Raw genomic sequence first — 22,986 nt, 5'->3', positions numbered from 1 at the left:
GGCTCTGCTCTCAGCACACACAGGAATGGCTCCCAGAGAAGCCAGCGTGTTCCCAGCGAGCTGGCTTTATCTCCTCTAAGCCTGGAGGGTGAGTGAGCTCCAGAGGGAAGATGGGTCACCTTGTGCTGCCCTGCCTGCTCCCAGGCCACCAGAGCTTCCCTCACCCTCCAGCAGAGGTCACCCCTGCTGAGCCTTGGCCTGCACCCCAGCCTTGCAGCTGGGATTTATTTTTGGCACATCAGGCTTCCGTCCTCAAGTAGCAAAGCCTGAAGGAAGAGCAGCAAGATATCCTGTTCTGGCCACAAGCGTCTGCTCGGGACACGCTTCAGCTCTCTGTTGTCCCCTGTCCCCAGGGGGCTTCTGGACCTTTGGGATTCCTGTCACGTTCATTCCAGGGCCTGCGAGGACATAGAGGTGAGTAGCTGGGTGGGGAGCGGGAGAGGCTGTGGCGTAGAGAAGACAGAACCCCCCACATCCATTAGACCCACCTCTCCCTGCTTCTGAAGGCACATGGGCCCAGAAGAGTGGCAGCACTGATTCTCTAAGTTTCAGGGAGGGATGTCATGTTCCAAAAAGGACCAGGCTGCCTACTCCCGTTTGGGGACCCTTTCCAAAGGCATCTTCGGTAAGGCATGGGGAATGCAGGCGGGGGCAGTGGACAGAGGCGCGAAGTTGGCCCCAGGTTAGGCCTAGAGTAAGGGGATGAGGCAAGATAGACCTCCGCCGCCCACCCCAGGAGACGGGAGTGCTGCTGGGGCTCAGTGGGGCCGGTTGTGCCAGGGAACGGGCCCTGATGGGACGGCATCCCGGGCTGGGTCCACATACACTGTCTGTGCAGGGAGGGCTGCAGGAAGGAGAGACCTTTCCTTGCCCAGCTTTGGGAGGTGGGGGGAGGAGGGGGAACAGATGCCCCTCGTGGGAACTTTAAAGGACTTACCAGGGACTGGGCTAGTTTTTGTGGGGAACAGACACTGTGGTGCTCAGCTGGGGTTGCTGACGGGGGTGGAGCAGAGGCAGCTCCAGAGCCTGCTGCTGGCAGAGGACACTGTTGTTATTCTCATCCTTCCTCTGGTAACCAGGCACCCAGCAGTGGGGACGCCAGCCTTCCTAGAACAGCCGGCCTGTCCCGAGGCAGCCAGGGCTGCTGCTTGGCTGGTCAGCAAATTGGCCTCTTTGACAGGCCAGACCTTCTTGGACCCAGAAAGGGCGGTGGAAATGGGACCGGAGGCATCTTTGGCCCTGCCGAGAGGCAGCTCGTGCCCATTTTCTATCTGCCCCTCTTCCTGTTGGTACAGAATTTTCTCCATTCCTCAAGTCCTCGGTGTGAGGTAGGAGTTTCCATACCCAGTGGCCTCTATGTTCCTGAAGCAAAGCCGGCCATCTCCTCTGGGTCTAGGCCTGAGTGTCCTGGCTCCGTTCTGCCCCACGCTGCAGCAGGACCACTCAGGGCTCGTTGGCCATCGTTCGGTAGGACACAGGGCATTCTGAGGACATGACCATCCTGCTGGCAGGAACCTGGACCAAAGGGACACCTCCAGCCATTGACTTACATCTACGGAGCAGCACCTGCGACACACCTACACCGGGCACAGTGGGGAGGGATGGTTGGGATGATCTAGAGATGATCACGGTGGGATAGAGGTGAGAAAACAAGTGATACCAGAGGCTGGGACCAGGACTCACCCATCAAACTCTGCATCAGAGCACCTGGCACAGTACTTCTCCGAGTATGAAAGGAAGGAAGGAAGGAGGGAGGGAGGGAGGACAGAAGGAAGGAAGGAAGGAAGGAAGGGTCAAGGGGGGACAGTGATCACAAAAACTAAGGGCGGAACGGGTGAGGAAGCAGCAATGGGAAGCACAGCAAGGCTGTCCCAGGAGGAGGGGTGTTTTCTGGGTAGGACAGTTACAAGTGGGGGAGATAAGGAGAGGTTATGGGAGCAGCCTATTTGAAAATGAAACCATGAAGCTTCTCACCTTTTCCAGAAGTGCAGAGAGCAGGCCGAGGAAAAGCAGGACCAGCCTCGTCGCCTCAAAGAGGAAAGAGCACTTTAATTTGTCCTTTGCAGAATTTCTCGGTGGTGCTTTCTAAAACCAAGCGTGTGCTGGCCCTGTCAGAACTAACCTTGCAGCCTGGTGGCCCGATTCCTGCCTCGAGCCTGAGCTTGGGCCTGGCTGCCCATCTATTGCTCCTATCGGGGAGCAACAACTAACAACGAGAACATGCCGGGAGCCACATGGTCACCTGGGGTCACGAGAGCTTACAGCCCGTGGGGAGAAGCAAGTTGGGCTCTTTCCAAAGCTTTTTTAAAAATACATAAACATTTATTTTGAATATTCACAAGAGGCCAGACCTATGCCAGGAAATACGAAGATGAGGGAGAGGGACTTCCCTGGCGGTCCAGTGGTTGAGACTCCGCACTTCCAGCGCAGGGGGCACGGGTTCGATCCCTGGTTCCTCTGGGTTCCTGGTTACCAGAGGAAGGAACTAAGATCCTGCATGCTGTGCGGTGCAGCCAAAAAAAAAAAAGGGAGAAACGGTTTCAGCCCTCAAAGAGCACATCCCCCAGGTCAGGAAGGCTGACCGCTTCTTTCTGTTCCCCTCTTTAAGGAGCTGAACATGACCCAGGACAAGGCACTGCCGGACTCCCGTTCCGCACAGGGTTTCTATGAGAACTACGAGCCCAAGGAGATCCTGGGCAGGTAAGGCCCGGACCTTCCCCATGAAGTTCTGTCTTGGGCTCCGGCCAGCACTGCAGGCGGGATCCATCCCTGCTTGACCCTGAGCACTGACCCCATTTCCATCCCGAAAGCACTGTCCACTTGGAGAATCTCTCAGTTCGGGGTCCTGCCCTCCTGCACCAGGATGGAGGAAGCGGGTATAAGAGCACCCAGATTAGAGACCTCTCCCAGCAAGGAGCTCCCCCAGTTTGGGGCCAGGGTCAGGAATCAGGTGTCAGAGAGAAGCTTATGGCCCTGAGAGGGTGCAGCTTCTTCCTCCGTGCCGAGAAAGAGCACTGAACTAGGAGCTAGGAGGCCCCAGAGCAGGCTTCCTCCTCTTGGGCTCCAGGCAAATCGCCCTCTCTGTGCCTTCTTCATCCTACCATCCCCCAAAGCTCACAGGGAGCTGGGGGACAAGGCAGGACATCTCTGCTGCGGCCTGGATCTGGGCCTCCCCCTGGGCTGAGGGGCCCCGGGGATGATCTGTCCTCTGCACCCCCAGGGGAATAAGCAGCGTTGTCAGGCGCTGCATCCACAAGCCCACACGCCAGGAGTACGCTGTGAAGATCATCGACGTCACGGGTGGGGGCAGCTTCAGCTCCAAGGAGGTGCAGGAGCTGCGAGAGGCCACGCAGAAGGAGGTGGACATCCTGCACAAGGTCTCAGGACACCCCAACATCAGTGAGTGACGGCCCCGAGCCGCGGCGCGGTGCCCTGCCATGGGTCTGCTCTGATAACCCAAGCAGGGGAGGGTGGCCCCAGTGCAGCTAGCCAGAACCACCAGTGTCTCCTGCACCCCGAGGCCCTGAAAGCCCAGTGCCCAGAGGCTTGGGGCTCCCGGCTCCACCCTCTCTGCTCCCGGGAGTCAGCTCTAAGCCTCCTCTTCCAGCCCCACAGAAGGGGTGACAGGCAGGGCTGGGTGCAGGTGCGGGAATGGGAGTGTGAATTCCCTGGGTGCCCCCTCCCCTGGTGCGCCTCCTTTGAACACCATCGCGATACCCCTTCCAGCTTCTGAGTCCGGCCACAGCGGCCTTAGTCCCCTTCCCCCCGCGCCTCCACTGCCCCCGCCTGGGTTCCTCTGTTGCCTGAGACGAGTGAGCCATTTCCATTTCAGTACAGCTGAAGGACACTTATGAGACCAACACTTTCTTCTTCTTGGTGTTTGATCTGTAAGTACCCAGGCCTGGGGCCTATTGGAGAGGCTTCTATTGTAGTCCCCCACCCAGGGCTTCCTGGAGACGAGCAGCCAGCCCCTGACACCGTGGATGCCAAATAAGGCCACAGACGCTTTAGGCAGATCAGCCCCTGGAGTCAGGCTGCCAGGTTTTAAATCCTGGGTCCATCACTTATGGGCTGGATGATTTCTGTCAGTATCAGCTTTCCCATCGGTGTTGCAGGAGTAATAATGGCACAGTGACTGGCACAATGTAAATGCTAATAATTATGAACTACCATGATGATGACCGTGGTGGTCATTCAATACTCACTTTAGACGTTGAGGATACGCAGTCCTACTTCATGCACTAATTTTCACGGGGCGTGAACAGAAAGCTATCAAGTCATAAAACACACACAGAGTTACACATATACACATACACGTAAAGCTGAGCAGGGGTCAGAGGGAGTGGGCAGGGAATGCGCTCCAGGAGGTGACCTGAGCAGAGACCTGGATGAAGGGAGGGAGGGATCTGAGCCAAGACCTGGAGAAGGAGCCTCTAGCAGAGGGAACGGCCAGAGCAGGGGCCCGGCAGGGGTGGGCTTGGCATGTTTGAGGCTCGGCAAGGAAGTCAGGATGGGGGAGTGGAGCAAGCCTGTGGCGATGGCAGGATGCAAGGTCAGTCAGTACCAAAAAGCAGATTATGCAGGCGTTCTGGAGGTAAGAATTTTTTGGAGGGCCAAGGGCAGGAGGGTGATGTGATCTGACTTACTTTTATAAAGGATCCCACTGACTGTAAGGAGGCAAGAGTGGAAAGGAGGAGGCCAGCAATATGGGGGCAAGAGGCCCAGCAGGGAGACAGTGGTGGAGATTGTATTCGGGATGTGGTTCAAAGATTGACGTCATCATCGTTGGTCATCAGCAGCAGCATCAACAGCAACATGTCACCATGTTTGTGCACCAACAGGCCTATTGAGATGAGCTCCTTGTCACAGGGCCCTCTGCCCCCAGGGACCAGCGGGCCTGTTAGCTGTGAGAGCCTCTGTTTTCTCAGGAAAGGAAAAACGATACTGTCCATCTCACCAGGCTCCAAGCATCAAATTCGAACAACACAAAGTGTTCTGTGAACCGTGCCCTCAGACTTCTTACCGTTTTTACTGGAAAAGGTTCCCAAGGAAGGGAACTCTCCAGCTCCCATGCCCCCACTCCACTGAGTCCTCACTAAAGGACACACACCTCTGTTGCATGAATCATTGTTGGAGAGCTGTCTTGACTTCTCCATACATAACTGCTAATTTAAGGACTAGCTTTACTTGAGAAGATTATTCAAGCAGATTTTGTATTGCTGGAACACTTCATTGTGTAGTCATACTGAACATGTGCAGTGTTAAGTTTTTCTTGGAGACACAATTTAACTTGGCCTGTGTGTACAATTCAACCACCAGCTCCAGGAAGGCAGGAGCCTGCTGATGGACCTTGCAGGGTCCCAGTGTTGTTGACTGGTCAATCTTTTTGCTGCTGCTGCTATTAGTGAGTTCTCCTAGCGTGTTTAAAATGGAATTAAAGTGATCAAAACTGGAGGCACACACTGCCTTTTAGGGACACAGTACCAATCGTGTATGAAACAAGGCTCACTTCTGTAATTTCTGGGTTGCTCCTCAAACAGAACTCAACTCCCCGCCCCACCAGTTAAGTTCAAGGATTTTCTTGCCTCCCTCAGATACTGGCCAGAATTCTTCCCTTGGGCTCTGCTTTTCCTGGAGGAGCAGGCAGGATGCACCTTTCCTATTTAACTTTCCTAGGACCCCTCCAGACTTGCCCAGCTCTAGCTGTCTCAACTCTGTTCGGTGGCACTGTCCTGTAGAGTCCTTGGGGGCAGCTCAAATGTCTCTAACCTTTGAAGAAGTTCCTTGGGGAAGCTATTTTTAATGCTGCCCCAAATTGCCCTTCAGGGTATAACTAGATGATTCTAGCAGAAACCTCTTTCTAGATCATCCCAAGTGAGAAAATGGAACCGCAATTCTTAATCCTAAGAAATCCTAAAATAGGTAAAACTGCTCTTCCATCACTACTGTTGCTTCTGTTTGTTCCTGGGGAAAACCAGGATACTCCTGTCCTTCTGATGTGGGTCTGGGGCCTTGTGCCAGTGGCTCAAGTTCCCTCTCCCCCCTCCCAACCCTGACTTTGACCCTGAGGGATCCCAGTCCATGCTGTCACTCCCACACACGGGGGGACCTTCGCACTGGTGCCATCCCCCAGCCCCCAGTCTCGTTCTTCTTTCAACCTTCCGAGACAGCCTCTCCACTCACTTCCCTAGCTCCTCCCCACAGACCTTGGTCCTTTGTGGGGAGCAGCCCACTTTGCCCCTGGAGGTGTTAGGGTGGGAAACAGTTTTCTGGGAGCAGGGTAAGGAGGGGGTAGCCTTGGGGCACATCCAGCTACAAACCCTCTGTCCCCACAGGATGAAGAGAGGGGAGCTCTTTGATTACCTCACTGAGAAGGTCACCCTGAGTGAGAAGGAAACCAGGTGGGGTCCACTTGCCCCTCTCCCTACTTCCGGCCTGAGTCCCTTGCTTAGGCACCGCAGTCTTGGAGGAGGCGTGGCATGCGCCCGTCTGGGTGGGCAGTGTGCTCCGCTGGCTTTGGTGGCCTCCTTTCCTCCTTGACTCAGCCAAGGTAGGCCTGGCCTGTCTTGAGTCCTCCCTCACTTGCAGTCCAGCTGGCTTACGGGCTTTGGTGTCCCTGCCTGTTACCTGACCCTGCAGAGTAGCAGATGAAAGTAACCTGTTCCTGTCCCACCCCAGAAAGATCATGAGAGCCCTGCTAGAGGTGATCTTCACCTTGCACAAACTCAACATCGTGCATCGGGATCTGAAACCTGAGAACATCCTCTTGGATGATGACATGAACATCAAGCTCACAGACTTTGGCTTTTCCTGCCAGCTGGAGCCAGGAGAGAAGCTGCGAGGTCCGGTAACATGGCCTTGGCCCATGTCAGGGGCTCAGGCTCTCTCCTCAGCTCTCCTAGGAACAGAGGTTGCCTGGGTTTCCCCCCCAGGATAAAAATCCTACCATTTCAGGGCTGGGTGTTTCTTCCCCAGACTGGGCTGAGCCAAGTTCCCACTGCCTGCATTCCAGGCCAGGATAGCTAGAAGTGACCAGGCCACTGACGGTCCCCCATCGGGTGGCCACAGGACCCAGCACCCTGGCCCTGCCCTTGGCCCTGGGCCAGGCCTGTGTTCAGAGAGTCCCAGCCCAGCCACCACTTTGGTTCCTTCTCCATTGTCTCTTTGGGCTTTCCTCTTCCAAGTGCCTCTGCTGACCTGTTCTGATGGAAACTGTCCCTGCAGAGGTCTGTGGGACGCCCAGTTACCTGGCCCCTGAGATCATTGAGTGCTCCATGGATGATGACCACCCTGGCTATGGGAAGGAGGTGGACATGTGAGTGTGCTGGGGGGAGGGAGGTGACCCGTAGGGACAGGGATGCCCCCACGGCCGGGAGCACCTGGCTGGGGAGGAGGGCGCGGTGGGAGCTCCAGCTGGCCCTCCTGCCTTCCTCCCCGCCGCCCGGTGCCAGGTGGAGCACAGGGGTCATCATGTACACCCTGCTGGCCGGCTCCCCACCCTTCTGGCACCGCAAGCAGATGCTGATGTTGAGGATGATCATGAGTGGCAGCTACCAGTTTGGCTCACCAGAATGGGATGATTACTCGGACACTGTGAAGGACTTGGTGAGAGGAAAGGCCTCCTGGCTCGGGGGTCAGGCGAGGGGCAAGTACAGTGGGGAGAGGGGAGTGTACCGTGCATGCCACGGGATGGAGGCCCTGCCAGGAGGGACCCCCCCATAGACGTCTTCCGTTCTGTCTCGTTCTCTCAGGTCTCCCGCTTCTTGGTGGTGAGCCCCAAAGGCCGCTGTTCGGCAGAAGAGGCCTTAGCGCATCCCTTCTTCCAGCAGTACACGGTGGAGGAAGTGCGTCACTTCAGCCCCCGGGGGAAGTTCAAGGTACTTAAGCTCGCCTGCCACTCAGGGCCCCGGGGCAGGTGCCGCAGGCCCCTGAAGTCTGAGCTCCCGGTGCCCTTCTTGGGGACTCCTTACGCCCACAGCGTTTCCAGAGCACCCACCCTTCTCCTCCTGCCCAGCCATGTGATGGTTGCAGCTCAACTTCTGGCTTCTGGCTCCGACAGCCTTAAGCCCTGCGCCTGCTGGTCGGGTGGGAATGGGGATATCGGGGGTGGGGGGCGGGAATGCTAGGACAGGCCCAGCGGAAACCACACAAGCCTTCGTGGCAAACAAGCTCAGGGCCTGCCGTCACGGACTGGGAAGGATACAGGCCGCGGGGCGGGTCCAGCTCTCAGGCCAGGCCCTCCGCAGGTGATCGCCCTGACGGTGCTGGCTTCCGTGCGGATCTACTACCAGTACCGCCGGGTGAAGCCCGTGACCCGGGAGATCGTCATCCGAGACCCCTATGCCCTCCGGCCCCTGCGGCGACTCATCGACGCCTACGCTTTCCGGATCTATGGCCACTGGGTGAAGAAGGGGCAGCAGCAGAACCGGGCAGCGCTCTTCGAGAACACACCCAAGGCTGTGCTCCTCTCCCTGGCTGAGGAGGGCTACTGACGGGCAGGCCGGCAGGGCAGGTGGGACGGGGGTCAGGCCGGAAGGAGAAGCCACTGATATGGAGGGCACAGGAGTGAGAGCGTGTGCAGGCCTCTGTCCAGAGGGGGCACTTGGCCCCGGCCCGGACCCCAGGCGCTGGGGCCACTCTCCCGTCTTGGAGGCGTCACGCGGTGGTCAGTGCAGTTGGAGCCAGGCCCACGGGGTGGGGGACCAGCTGTGGTCCAGAACCAGGAGCACCCTGCCTCTCCATGGCCCAGCTATACCACCATGTCCGCTTGTCCTCACGGGAGGCCCACAGTTACTGACACTCGGTGCACCGCCTTTAGGGTCCCAGGGTGAGGATGAAAGAGAACAGTCTGAGAATCGCAATCACAGGAGATTTTACTGACCTCACAAAGTCCAGTGACACCACGGGAGCAGGTTCTTCTCTGGGGCCATGTTTTTAGAGGCATAGGGCAGCCCTTACATAACTATTAATAGAAAGGGAAGCTTCTGCTGTTTGTCTTTGTGGAGTATTATTCACTCTGTGCCTCCCATGATACGCAGTTGCGCCTGGTAAATCCGTCGTTCTCCTAGACCCTTTTAAGACTGACATTGTGCTTTAAAGAGCCCACAGAACTGCATTTCACATACGGTGGAAACTAGGTTCCCTTGGAGGTGCATGAAACCCCACAAATAAAGCAAATGAAGGAATCATTTTCCTTCTACAGCAACTTGCTGGGAAAACAAGGAGACCTGGGGAAATTCTGCCTTGAGCAAACAGTGTCAGGTCCCCGGGTCAGACAGCGAGAAAGGAGGAGGGAGCAGATTTAAAATTTTTTCACAAACTGCCTTTCAGAGCACTGTGCCCCAACTGTTTTGAGTATGTGGCCCCCATACGGTCAATATTTGACCTCTAAGAGAAACATCCGGCTCCTGGGCACAATCAGTAAGTTGGGCCCCTTCTCCAAGAGACAGTGGCGCCCCTCCGCGGAGGTCAGGGTCCTTTCCTGCCCGGGGGAGAGGTGCCTGCTGCAGAGGATGGGGGAGGGGATGGACGCAGTCCCAAGTTTGGCTGTGTTTGGCATGTGGCCAGGGAGTGCCACAGGTGCCACAGGGGACTCCTCTCGTCTCTGTGTGGTGCTCACAGCTGCCCCGGTGGTCGGCCTACACTGGAAGCGCAGCGGAAGCCTAGGTTGTCTGAGGCTGAATCTGGAGTGTTGCCCATCCTGCCACCAGAGAAGGGGAGAGACAACGGACATTTGTTGAGAAAGGGACCCGGGGCCTTACCCAACTCTCCTGCTCCAGCTCCCAGGGCCTGCTGTGGTCTGGGGCGCCTGAGGACTGGTGGGGGGGCATACACGGTCTGGAAAGGAACCTAGTGTGAGGGTAGGGCCTGAGGGTGTGCCATTCCTGGGGGAAAGGGGTAAGAAGGGACCTTGGGACAGAGTGGAGGAAGTGAGGGTGGTCCTGAGAGACTGAACTGGAAGGAAGGAAAGGCCACAAGTAATAACTTCGACTGTCGGTAGTTTAGAATAACTCAGCCGAAAAAAACCTGTCGGCAAGAAGTGAGACTATCATAGCACCAATCAGTACCTCACACTTTCCAAAGAAGTTTCACATGTATTCCTTCATTTGCCATTTCCCTTACTGATCTGGAAGGAGGGTTTTGTTCACCATCTCACAGACCCAGAGTCAGACACTAGGAAGATTTAAATGTCTTGCCCAAGGCCAACCACTGCTTCAGTGGCACAACAGAATCAGTGGCAAACCCAGTTTCCTGGTCCCCAAGCCAATACTTTCTCCACTACTTTGTCCTAAAGAAAAAGGTGAGGAAAATCCAGGGGGCTCCATGTATCAAACGCCTGCAAACCTGATACCCTGAGGCCACAGGAACAGTGGCTTCTCTACAGTCCTTACAGAACCCAGGAGCAGGAGGAGTTGCAGGGAGATTAACCAAAATAAATCTACAGATGAACAAAGTAGAAAGTCCTAGAAGGGGACTCGGGAGCCGGGGACTCTACCATTCAGGTGCCACCACTAGCCATCTGTGTGAAATGAGCAGGTTCCAGGACCTTCCTGAGCCTATTTTTTCTTGATTGTAAAACAAATGGCTGTAGAAAATGACTTTTCATGTGCACACTCGTTGGAAGAGTCAATATTTCCATGGCCCCTGGCCATGACCTATCGATGTGGCCATTCCACTTCCCTCTCTCTGCAAGCCTAGCTCTGAGGACAAGAGGGGAAACCACATAATTAAGATGCTGGACACAGAGTCTGCCTTGGTGCTGATTGCTGGCAGGAAAAGGCACCAGCAGTCCCGGGCTCTTGGCTTTTCATGGCAAGTGTGGCTTGCTTCCTCTTCTGTACCCACAGCCCCCAGTGGAGGGGGAGGCACGGCAGCGGCGGCCATGCCAGATCTGGTGCCACCTGTGCTCTGGGAGACCAGGACCCAGACCCTCAGCCCCCAGCTACCGAGCCCCTCACCTGGTGGTGACCCGGGCCCGGTGATTGGCAGAGCCGTCCGCCGTGTCGATCCAGGACGCCCCCCGGAGGACACGCATGTCCTGGTCGGCAGGCTGGTATGGTGACGCTGTCCACTCCCACACGTTGCCCACGAGGTCAGAGAGCCCTGAAGCACAGCGGCGGGTCTGGCCCAGGCTGGGGAGCGCCACCCCCGCCCCTCCTGGCCATCGACGGCCCTGGGGAGCTAATGCTTCCCGGTGCTGCTTCTCTCCACCTCATCTTTCAGGCAGGACCGTCCCACCAACGAAGCTGTGAACGCTGACAGCAACCCGATGAGCAATCTTACCGTAGTTGTTCTGTGGGGGGAAAGCGTTCACCGGGGAGACTCCGTGGAAGCCATCCTCAGCCTTGTCACCCTTGGGGAACTTTCCCTGAGGGGGGAGAAATTTAGACTAAAAGATTTACCATCCCGTCCCAAGGCAGCTGCTCCCACCTGCCCAGAGGAGTTTAAACCAAGGCCATCTTGCAGTATCCTCTGGGGTAGGGGAAGGGCACGGGGCAGTGACCCGAGGTTCCCACCCTGAGCTCCCAGACCAGCTGCCTCATGTCCTCCACCATGACCTCCTGGCTGGATTAGGAAGTGTGTCGTTTCCCCTGTGTCCACACCAGGCTGCCCCATTCCCACTTTCTCGACTTCCTCCCCATGTGCCTTGAGAAGAAAGGCTCTGCCTCCCCTCCTCCGTGACCTGCACCCGTCTTCTCAGGAACCAGGATGCTCATCCTGTGCTCCCCTGTACCATCGCTTTCCCTTCTACCACCAACAGGCTTAACTCTCCCTCATCTGCTCTGACCCTGCCTTCCTCACCTCCTGCTTTTTACCGCCAAAATTCTGGAAAAGTAACCTGTATTTGCTGATGCAATTTGTTCAGCTTGTTCATTCTGCTTCTCATTGAAATTGGAGTTCAGCTGCCCCTGCTCTATGGAGGCTGATCTTATGAAAGGGAAGATGAAGGGGCTACAATTTACTCATCGCCAACCATGTGCTAGGGCTGCTACATCTATGTCTTTAATGCTGACCAGGTTGTGAGGCAAGTATTCTCTCCCTTTAAAAAGCTAGCAACTGGGACTTCCCTGGTGGTGTAGTGGTTAAGAATCCACCTGGCAATGCAGGGGACACGGGTTCGAGTCCTGGTCCGGGAAGATCCCACATGCCGCAGAGCAACTAAGCCCATGCGCCACAACTACTGAGCCTGCGCTCTAGAGCCCGCAAGCCACAACTACTGAGCCCGTGTGCCACAACTACTGAAGCCTGCACTCCTACAGCCCATGTGCCACAACAAGAGAAGCCACCGCAATGAGAAGCCCACGCGCCGCAACGAAGACCCAACACAGCCAAAACAAACAAACAAACAAAAACTAGCAACTGAGACTCAAAACAGTTTAATTTATCAAAGATCCCATGGTGAATAAGTCAGATAAGACTTTTTGCAAAGCTCTGATCCCAAGATCATCTAAAAGGTCAGTCTACCCCTCAGGCCCTTTTCAAGGCTTCACCCTAAAATGCTGGTGCTGGGTTCCCCTCATGCTGCAGAGTCCCCCTGGGGGATGTCATTCCTGCCTACAGTGTATGCTGTTGACTCCAAACCAGTTGCTCTGACCCAGACCTCTGTCCTAAGCTCCAAACTCATACTTTCAACCTCTTACTGAGCATATCCATGACCCAAAGGAAGCTTAAGCTAGGCTGATCCTAAACTGACCAAGTTCTATCCCTCTGACCCCCAACATGCATATTATCTATTCTGGATAATGGTCACACCAGCACCCTCTTGCCCAAGCTTGGATTCATGCTTCAGTCCTTCTCTCTTCCACTCCTCCATGTTTGGTGAAGTACCAAACCCTGTCTCTCCTCTCAGGCCGGCGTCTCCCACCTGGCTTCCTCTCGATTTCACTTCCACTTCATGCAAGTGTTCACATGCCCGGGCCATGGCCGCAGCCTTGGATTCAGAGACCTCCTGCAGCTCTACTTCATTTGATCCCACACAAATTTTCAACAATCAGCATCCCCCAAATCAAAATGACGTTGTCGCTCCCCTGTTTCAAGACCTCTGTCGGCTCCCCACTGCCTGGAGGGTAAAATCTAAAACCACATCTTGGCACCCCTGGTCCTTCATAATCTGCCTCCAATCCACTGCCTACTTCATCTCCGATACCTCCTGTTTCCCTGTGCGCTAGCCTCTCCGAGTCTGGCATGTCTCTGAACACAAAGCACCCTTTCCTAATCCACTGCTGACAGGCATGTTGTTTCCTCCACTCTTCTCGTGGCAAACTCCGGCTCAATCAGCTCAAATGGCATGTTCACTGTGAAGTCACGCCCTGCTCTTGCAGCACAAGAGAGCACACTCCCAGCACACCCCCCAGCACACGCTGCACATCTTCACTATACAGCCCCACCACGTTGTCTTCTGCTTTACCCCTTTACCAGCTTTCAGTTCCATTAGAACACGAAGGCCTCTGAGTCCCACAGCCTAACACAGTGTCTAGCCCACAGCAGGTCTCAATCAACACTCTGAGAAGGGACAGGAGTGAGGAACGTGTGTCTTACCTGCCACAGGTTGGTGCGGTTTGGCTGGAACTCGTTTCCCCAGGGGTAAACCTGACCTGCCAGGAGGGCAAGGAGACAGCGGAGGAGGGAGAGGTGAGGAGTTGGGGAAGAAGGGAAAGGCAGAAAGAGCGAGGCAACCGAAAGGAAGTGAGGAAGTGATGAGAACAGAAGAGTAAGATTACTTACTTTTACTTCCCACACCCCTCCCTTCCACTCACAGTATTGCACTCGGAGGCCCTGGCTTCTGATTTGCTCCAGGACAGGACAATTCTAGGTGTGGTTCTGACCAATGCCATTCTGCAAACTATCTGTTACCAGCTCATGCTGGGATAAGTACAGAAACTGAGAGTAAGCATTGAGAAACATGTTCGTTAGACTTAGACTGGATAAATGAACAAGCAACCTCATTTATCACATTCATAACTTTGACTATTGGTATAGCCAGTGTTCATTCAAAGACTGTGTAGAGGTGTTGAATATGGGAAATTGCTATTTCACTCTAACTTTGTTTAGCTAGGATTGCAAACTAACAAAGTTATAAGCAAATAGCAATGTTATATTAATCCCTATACAGCTATGGAAAAGGTATACAGTGTAGGTAATCCTTTTCTTTTTCCCTATGCTATGTTGTTCTGATTATACTTATTGAAATGGAACATGTCTGTAGACTCTGCAACAATTAAAAAAATATATGTCTGGTTTTTTCATTCCATTTTCCAGTTATTAATTTTTATGCTATTTTATGGAAGTATTGGTCTGAGACGGATTAGAAATAACACCACCAACAACCGGTCCATCGCTACACAGTGTAAGCAGCACTGCTCTAGGGAGCACAAACCTGTCCCGCCCTTTAAAGCCCCCCATGCAAGGCAGGATGGGGAGAAAGAAAAAAGGGAAATCGCTTAGCATCTCTATACCCTTCAAGCCCCCTCGGGCAGCAAACTCCCACTCTTCCTCAACGGGCAGCCGTTTCCCCCGCCAAGCACAGTAGGCACGGGCATCATTCCAGCTCACGTGTACCACTGGGAGCTCCAATTTCTCTCGGATGCCAGAGCCGGGACCTGCAGGCTGATAGCCAGGATGAAGTGAGACAAGCTTCTGGGAGCTCGTGGAAGTCTGAGGAAGGCTAGGCTTAGGGTGCCTGAGTTCAGCTTTTACCACAGATGGAGCAAGGAAGTGGGAAGAGAGAGCCTGGCGAGTGAGGAGAGGTCCAGAGTCAGAAAGAAGGACTAAACATGAGACGAAAGGGAGAAATGGGATGGGCCAGGGGTAAAAGGATTAGGGCAGAGAAAACAGGGTGGCTTGGCTGCTTCCCTGAAATTTCTCTGTCATCCTTTTAAACTCAGTATTTCTAGATGGGCAAGGGTCTAGGGAAGCCAGGCCTCCCAAGAGTCAACAGGGGTAGAAAACAAAGTAGAGGAACCAACCCTTACCTGCCTCCAGAATGCCCTTTCCACTGGAAGCCACCAGAGAAGAGACTGCAAAAAGGAAGGAACACGACTGAAAAGATGCTCTGACCCAGCGAGGGCACCTTCCTGGCTGACACCCAGGAGGCAAAGCAGAGACTTCAGGCTGAGACTCAGGTGGTCCAAGTGAGGCTGTGTCCAAAATCTCACCACCCGTATTGGAGGGAGGCTTCTCAAGGGGTTCTCTTGCTGGTCCAGGGACTATCTTGAACCCTGTGTGTATCTGCATCTTTACAGAGTCTCTATATACAGAAACCAGCACAGGGTGAACTTCCTGGGAGTGTGTGTTCATCTGACTCTTCCAGGGTGGGTCTCTCTTGCTTCCTCCCTGCCTCTGGTTCTCAGGTTTGATTCTCTACTGTGGCCCAGGGGACCCCAGATCCCACAGGATCCTCTGTCTAGATCCCACTCCCATCCCCTCAGCAGCAAACCTAGGTTCTCTTACCTGCATTTTCTGGGTTGCTTTTTTTCTAAGCTCATCAGAGACAAGGTCCTCAAAGACAAAGCTCCACCCAAACACCTCAGCCTCTGTCTGGTACTTTTTCTCCCTGACAAACTCCCTGAAAAGAGATGTTTCATATGGTTTAGCTAATAGGGTTCTGTGCTCCACCCTCACCCTCTCCTGCTCCAGAACACCTCATACACCCTTATCCTATTAGTCACACATCACAGAATTTTCATGAACTACAAGGAATTAACCTGAGAGCCTGAGCAGATTTTCTTTTAAAATCTGTTGCTGTGTGTGCAGTTCACGAACAGGAGAATTCACTCTTTTTGGTGTATAGTTTTGTGAGTTTTGACAAAGCACGTAGTCACTATCACAATCAAGATACAGAGCAGTTCCATCAACCACCCCCTAAAATTCCCCTATACCTCTGCAACCACTCATCTGTTGTTTGTCTCTATAGTTTTGCCTTTCCCAGAATATAAATTCACATAAATTGAATGACACAGTATGTAGTTTTTGGGGTCTGGCTTCTTTCACTTAGCATACTGCTTCCAAGATTCATCCCTGTTCCTTTTTTTTTTTTTTAGTTTGCTGCCTTTCATTGCTGAGTAGTATTTCATTGGATGTATAGACCATATTTTGTTTATCCATTCACCAGTTGCAGGTCATCTGGGTTACCTCCAGTTTTTGGAGATAATGAACAAAGCTTCTGAGAAGATTCAAGGGTGGGAATGGGTCTCTCTTCGGAAAGGTCTTCGTCACATACCTAATGTCACAACAATCACAGGAGGGAGGCAGAACAGGGGTTATTATCTCCCTCTAACAGATGAGGGAGATTGAGTCAAACAAAAATGACTTGCCGAGATTTTAGAATGGATTTGCATATAGTTTGGTATGGCTGAGCAAATTTCAGCAAGCAGATTTCCAGGGTAAGATGGATTGTTTTCACTGGGCTAAGAGTACTCCATCTATGCCAGACCTCTGATATGAGAAGACATTGTTCACCCATCAAAGGGGCACTGAGAATGGAGGAGGAGATGAGATTTGGTAGCAATAGCTATTTACCGACCGCTGACCACCTGAACGGTTTGAGACTCTTTTACCAGAGAGGCAAAGACAGATTATGGGTTCTAAGAAAAGTTTAGGGGCTTACTGGAGGTGACATTATATTTCCATAATATAAAAGGTCAATTTAAAATATAAAAGAATGCATCTAGGGCTTCCCTGGTGGCACAGTGGTTAAGAATCCGCCTGCCAATGCAGGGGACACGGGTTCGAGCCCTGGTCCGGGAAGATCCCACGTGCCGCGGAGCAACTAAGCCCATGCGCCACAACTACTGAGCCTATGCGCCACAACTACTGAGCCTATGCTCTAGAGCCCGCAAGCCACAACTCCTGAAAACCGCGCACCTAGAGCCTGTGCTCCGCAACAAGAGAAGCCACTGCAATGAGAAGCCTATGCAATGAAGAGTGGCTCCCGCTCGCTGCAACTAGAGAAAGTCCACACGCAGCAACGAAGACCCAACACAGCCAAAAATAAATAAATAAAATAAAATTAAAAAAAAAAAAAAAGAATGCATCTACCTAGCTAGCTATTTCTGGTTGTCATGATGCGGTGCAAGCCTGATCAGAAGTGATTTCTCCTTTGATTTTAATAACTTTCCTGTTTAAAAATATTTTTTTAAAAGCATATATAACATCATATTATAGAAAAACAAGGAAATAGAGGTAGGTAAAAAGAAAAAAACTAAAATCATCCATTATCACACCAACTAAGATATACCTGTCCATATTCTCTCCCTCTTCACCCCACAACCAAGGATTTTTAAATCGCTTTCAGAAGGTGCTTCCTGTAATTATTTTCATTTGGAAGTCACAAAAACATGAGCAGAATCCGTCACCTAATGCCATGTTGCAACTTCCAGGTCTTTTTTAATGCATACACATTCTATACATATAGTTTTAAAAAATGGGATCATTCCCTATTTAGTATTTTGTAACCTACTTTCTTCACTTAACACTTCAGAACTATCTCTTTTTGACAACAGGATTTTTAAGGGCTGCTAAGTAGTCTGTTATATTGATACAATATGTTTAAGTGATTCTAAAATTGTTAACATTTGTTTACCAGATGACATTGTAAATGTATTAGCGTTGTATCAATAGCTAAATGTTTTTTGGCTAAATGTTTTTGGACAACTTTTAATTCTTCAAGACAAATCCTTAGAGGTGGAACCAGTGAGTCAAAAGGCCTGAGAGTATACTGACAATCCTTATGCTGATTTCAGCCTGTGTCTCCTGAATCAAATTCTCCCCAAAACTTCTTATCCTGAAAAGTTTTAAGTCCACAAATGTAACATTTAAGTCATTTCTCACATTTGCTTTATTGTCTTCCCATCCCCTCCTCTTCCTTTCCCTCTCCTCTCTATATACTCCCTCCTCTACCATTTGAAGGTAAGTTATACATATGTCCTGGATCATTTTCTACTTTGGCCTACCCAAAACATATCACCTTGGAGACACTGACGCAGCTCAACATGGCTTCTTAGATTAAGCTGGAACCAAAATGTTTGATTCTGGAAACAACGCCATTTCCCTAAGTAAATGTAAAGGGAATTTAAGGGACTCTCAGCTACTATGACCCTTCTCCCAATTCCTTCTCCCGTTGCAGAGGTTTCTGTTCAGTGTCTGACTTCTGCCCATATTTCTCAGCGCTATGCCCAGTGCACTGGACAATCCACTGGCTCAAGAGTCAGAGGATCTGAGTTCCAGGCCCAGCTCTGCCACTAACATAAACTTTGGACTTCAGATACTTTTTTTTTTTTTTTAAATTTTGGCTGCGTTGGGTCTTCGTTGCTGCACGTGGGCTTTCTCTAGTTGCGGTGAGCGGGGGCTACTCTTCATTGTGGTGTGCGGGCTTCTCATTGAGGTGGCTTCTCTTGTTGTGGAGCATGGGCTCTAGGTGTGCGGGCTTCAGTAGTTGTGGCGCAAGGGTTCAGTAGTTGTGGCTCGTGGGCTCTAGAGTGCAGGCTCAGTAGTTGTGGCGCACGGGCTTAGTTGCTCCACGGCATGTGGGATCTTCCCGGGCCAGGGCTCGAACCCGTGTCCCCTGCATTGGCAGGCAGATTCTTCAACACTGCGCCACCAGGGAAGTCCCTGGACTTCAGATTCTTCATCTTAAAAATGTAGACAACACTTATCTCACTGTACCATTGCAAAGATGATATGTGGTAGTGAACAAGCTAATCTCCTTTTAAATATTATGAAGATTAGAATAGCCTTTACTTCTCCTGGAAGAACACTGGATGTACCTGAAGTCTTTGTTGGTGACAGGAAATATGTCGATGGCAAAGGGCTTTACCGTCACCTCCCGGACAGGTCCTTCACCATCTCTGCCATCTGGTGAATTTGTCCCCATCTGGAATCTCCCACCTGGTAGCTGGACCATGTTGGTCATCTGCCCATTCCCTGCAGAGAAAAAAAGAGTCGAATATATATAAAAGAAGTGGCAATATTTGGATCATATGTAAAACTCATAATGCTATAATGAAAAAAACAATGGAGGCTTAAAAAATTTGGCTTTAGGACTTCCCTGGTGGCGAAGTGGTTAAGAATCCGCCTGCCATTGCAGGGGACACGGGTTCGAGCCTTGGTCTGGGAAGATCCCACATGCTGCGGAGCAACTAAGCCCCTGTGCCACAACTACTGAGCCTGCACTCTAGAGCCCACGAGCCACAACTACTGAACCCTTGCGCCACAACTACTGAAGCCCGCACATCTAGAGCCCGTGTTCCACAACAAGAGACGCTACCTCAATGAGAAGCCCGCACACCACAACGAAGAGTAGCTCCTGCTCACCGCAACTAGAGAACGCCTGCATGCAGCAACGAAGACCCAACGCAGCCAAAATTAGATAAATAAATAAATGTATTTTTTAAAAAAAATTTGGCTTTAAGTTCTTGTTCTGTCACTTAATTTGCTGGGTGACTTTGGGCAAATTACTTAGTCTGGATTTCAATTTCTTCATCTGTAAAATGGGGATAATATCTAACTGAAATGCATGGCTGTATTAAAATAATGTGTGCAATGTTTAGTGCATGGTAGGTTTTCTTTCTTTTTTTTTTTAATTAATTTTATTTGGTTGCGCCAGGTCTTAGTCACGGCATGCAAACTCTTAGTTGCAGCATACATGTGGGATCTAGTTCCCTGACCAAGGATCGAACCCAACCCAGGCCCCCTGCATTGGGAGCACAGTCTTTTTTTTTTTTTTAATTTTACTTATTTATTATTTGTGGCTGGGTTGGGTCTTCGTTGCTGTGCGCGGGCTTTCTCTAGTTGCGGTCAGCAGGGGCTACTCTTTGTTGTGGTGCGCAGGCTTCTTATTGCAGTGGCTTCTCTCATTGTGGAGCACGGGCTCTAGGTGCACGGGCTTCAGTAGCTGCAGCACACAGGCTCAGTAGTTGTGGCTCACAGGCTCCAGAGCGCAGGCTCAGTAGTTGTGGCACACGGGCTTAGTTGCTCCGCGGCATGTGGGATCTTCCCAGACCAGGGCTCGAACCCGTGTCCCCTGCATTGGCAGGTGGATTCTTAACCACTGCGCCACCAGGGAAGTGGCCGGGAGCACAGAGTCTTAACCACTGGACCACCAAGGAAGTCCTGGTAGGTTTTCAACAAATGTTTATTTCCTTTCCTTACCTCTCTATTCTTCTGCACAACCTTTTGTCCCAGAGAGATAAATCTAGACACTATACTCTGAAATACATCTATCAACTTTCTACCCATACTACTGCTCATGTTGTTTCTCTGACTCTTCCTTTTCACTTGTTTGAACTCTTATCAATTCGTAATGATTTTCACCATTATATCATTTGCTCCAGAAAGAAAAGAACTACATCTGTTTTGCCAGTGTATCCCTGGCACCTAGCACAAGTGCACAATAATTATCATCAAATGACTGAATGAACTGCTTTACACTTGCTGTTTGGATACCTCCAAAAATCATAGAATTAAAAGGATCTTTATTTCAACCTCCTCATATGACAGGAGGAAACCAAAACCCAAAGGGAAATGACTTAAACAGCTAGTTAACAGGAGAAACCAAGGTCTCCTTACTTCCAGGTTAGTGCTATTTCCAAAAGGTCACACTTCTCTGGCTTGACGTACTATTTCGTTATGTTTCTACCTAACGGTGTCTAAGTACTATAATTTCCCTAAAGGCAGAGTCCACATCTTTTCATGTTCCCCAGTATCCCATCTTTGGCCCTTTTCTCATTCTCATTCTGACACACTCACACATGATTTCGTCCACTTTAAGGGGGGTGAGGGTTGGAATAGAGAAAGCAGGAAATTCTCAGATTAAAAGGGAATTAAGAAACAACATACAGGGACTTCCCTGGTGGCGCAGTGGTTAAGAATCTGCCTGCCAATGCAGTAGGGACAGGTTCGATGCCTGGTCTAGCAAGATCTCACATGCCGCGTAGCAATTAAGCCCGTGTGCCACAACTACTGAACCTGTGCTCTACAGCCCTTGAGCCACAGCTACTGAGCCTGCGTGCCACAACTACTGAAGGCCACAAGCCTAGAGCCCATGCCCCGCAACAAGAGAAGCCACCGCAATGAAAAGCCGGCACACCACAACGAAGAGAGTAGCCCCCGGCTCGCGGCAACTAAAGCCCATGCGCAGCAATGAAAACCCAACACAGCCAAAACAAAACAAAACACACACACACACAATAGCAATATATGAATTTTATTTTGACACTAATTCAACAAGTAAACTATATTTTTAAAACATTTACAGTAGGTGAACTTGAACACTAATTGGATGTTTAATGCTGTTAAGGAATACGGTTAATTTTTTAGGTGGGAAAGTGATACTTTTTTTTTCGTGACTTCTTGTCTTTTTGGCTATTCAAGTTAAATATTGAGGAATAAAATTGTATCGTGCCTCAATTCACTCCAAAATGAATTTCCCAGGGGAAGGGTCCCAAAGAAGCAAGATTAAAGCCATAAATTGGCAACCGTTTAAACTAGGCAACGGGTACGTGGTGGACGGGAGAGGATCGTTTTATTCTTTTTTTATGCTCAAAAGATTCCAGAATAATAAGTTAAAAGTAAAAAAGAAGTGAGATACACCTCGCCAAGTTGGCCGCCTCTGGGAGGCACCTCCGGCCGCTGCAAGATCGCGCAGGAAGCGGGCAGACCGGCCATCGACTCTTTCCCCGCCGGGGCCGAGCGCCCCACCCCTTTTCTCCTGCCTCCAGGGACGAATGGCGCCAGGGGCAGTCGGGCAGGCCAGCACACTGACCTAGTTCGAGCCACGGGCCGGAGAAGAGCGACAGCAGAGTCAGCAGCGGCGACAGCGAGGTGGCCATGCCGAAAACACGACCCCGGAAGCCCCACGAGGAGACGCGCCACCGTGCGGGTCTGCTGCGCACGCGCCCCGCGCGCATCACGTCGGCGGCCGTGCCCTGCGCACGCGTGCGCACTGCTCCTCTACGCGGCCCCACCTAGAAATTAGTCCTGGGGCCGAAGCTCCAGGGTTGCCCGGCCAAGTAATTAAGAGAAGGCAATTTTCTCAGCGTTGGGGTCGAGAGACCCTGCCATTCCAGAAGCCCCTTCTTTAGCTTGTGAACATTTGGACGGACTGATTTCCTTCCCTTTTGTGCCCTGGAGTACCATCGCAAGATCACAGAAAAGGTTTCAACTTCCAATTTATTGTACGCTCACTGTAGGCAACTGCGAAGTCCTCAAAACGCAAAGCTTAGCAACACACAACTTCCCTTTCAAGGTCTTCAAATATATTGCCACAATATATGTATTTTGTGGCAACATGTAGGAGAACAGTAATTTGGGTGAGAAAAATAGGACACTAGAGGGTTTGGGAGAGATATCAGCCTAAGCAAGGTTCCGAGGTGCAAAAATACCGTCTTGCCTGAAAATCTCTTACCTCACCTGGTCCTCGTCACCACGCCTTCAGCCACGTATTTAACCTCTGCCTTTCCTATTTTGCCACTTTAGACTTGCAGCTCTAGTTCCATCTTTCTACTCACTACAACGTAACATTTCTGGGAAGCAGTTTAGCAAAGCTACTTCAAAAGCATGAAAAGTCCCATTTATCCAATAGTTTTTTTTACTCAAAAGCAGCCGTCCCCAACCTTTTTGGCACCAGGACCGGTTTTGTGGAAGACAGTTTTTCGAGGGGGGCGGGGGATGGCTCAGGCAGTCATGCAAGCAATGGGGAGCAGCAAATGAAGCTTTGCTTGCTTGCTCCCTGCTCACCTGCTGTGCGGCCTGGTTCCTAACAGGCCGCTGAACAGTACTGGTCCTCCGCCCAGGGGTTGTGGGGGACCCCTGCTCAAAAGGATTTATACTAAGGAAGCAGGAATGCTTTCAAAACCTTAAGTTACTTACGTCTTATTTATAACTAGCATAAAAATTGAAAACTTAAATGCTTAATGACAGGGAACTATTGGAGATAAATTAAAATACATTCATTAGAAGAATTATTAAACCATTAAAATGTTTTTCAAG

The 22,986-nt window shown here is 51.5% G+C and overlaps 2 protein-coding genes across 4 annotated transcripts; one reads left to right on the top strand and one right to left on the bottom strand.

Annotated features, from left to right (window-relative positions):
• The first annotated feature begins 159 nt into the window (after nucleotides 1-159).
• On the top strand, nucleotides 160-8,992 carry PHKG1 (phosphorylase kinase catalytic subunit gamma 1). Its single transcript, XM_068523971.1, has 10 exons — nucleotides 160-414; nucleotides 2,609-2,700; nucleotides 3,221-3,399; nucleotides 3,833-3,887; nucleotides 6,336-6,401; nucleotides 6,679-6,842; nucleotides 7,225-7,315; nucleotides 7,452-7,605; nucleotides 7,752-7,877; nucleotides 8,247-8,992. The coding sequence occupies exons 2-10, from the start codon at nucleotides 2,618-2,620 to the stop codon at nucleotides 8,490-8,492; spliced, it is 1,164 nt and encodes a 387-aa protein (XP_068380072.1). The 5' UTR covers nucleotides 160-414; nucleotides 2,609-2,617; the 3' UTR covers nucleotides 8,493-8,992.
• SUMF2 (sulfatase modifying factor 2) lies at nucleotides 8,856-22,874 on the bottom strand. Of its 3 annotated transcripts, XM_068523973.1 has the most exons (10): nucleotides 21,761-22,874; nucleotides 18,765-18,921; nucleotides 15,451-15,565; nucleotides 14,973-15,017; nucleotides 14,698-14,730; nucleotides 14,457-14,607; nucleotides 13,540-13,595; nucleotides 11,284-11,368; nucleotides 10,959-11,103; nucleotides 8,856-9,700 (listed from the first exon to the last, which is right to left on the bottom strand). In XM_068523973.1, the coding sequence occupies exons 1-10, from the start codon at nucleotides 21,903-21,905 to the stop codon at nucleotides 9,616-9,618; spliced, it is 1,017 nt and encodes a 338-aa protein (XP_068380074.1). In that variant the 5' UTR covers nucleotides 21,906-22,874; the 3' UTR covers nucleotides 8,856-9,615. The 3 variants fall into 3 exon arrangements, with proteins under 3 accessions (XP_068380074.1, XP_068380073.1, XP_068380075.1); XM_068523972.1 differs by having other exon boundaries at nucleotides 14,457-14,730; XM_068523974.1 differs by lacking the exon at nucleotides 14,698-14,730.
• Between the last annotated feature and the right edge of the window lie 112 nt (nucleotides 22,875-22,986).

This window comes from Eschrichtius robustus, chromosome 16 (assembly GCF_028021215.1).
Source record: "Eschrichtius robustus isolate mEscRob2 chromosome 16, mEscRob2.pri, whole genome shotgun sequence".
Taxonomy (NCBI): domain Eukaryota; kingdom Metazoa; phylum Chordata; class Mammalia; order Artiodactyla; family Eschrichtiidae; genus Eschrichtius; species Eschrichtius robustus.
Note: the sequence above shows the minus strand (reverse complement) of the source record. Positions and strands in the feature narration are given on the sequence as shown.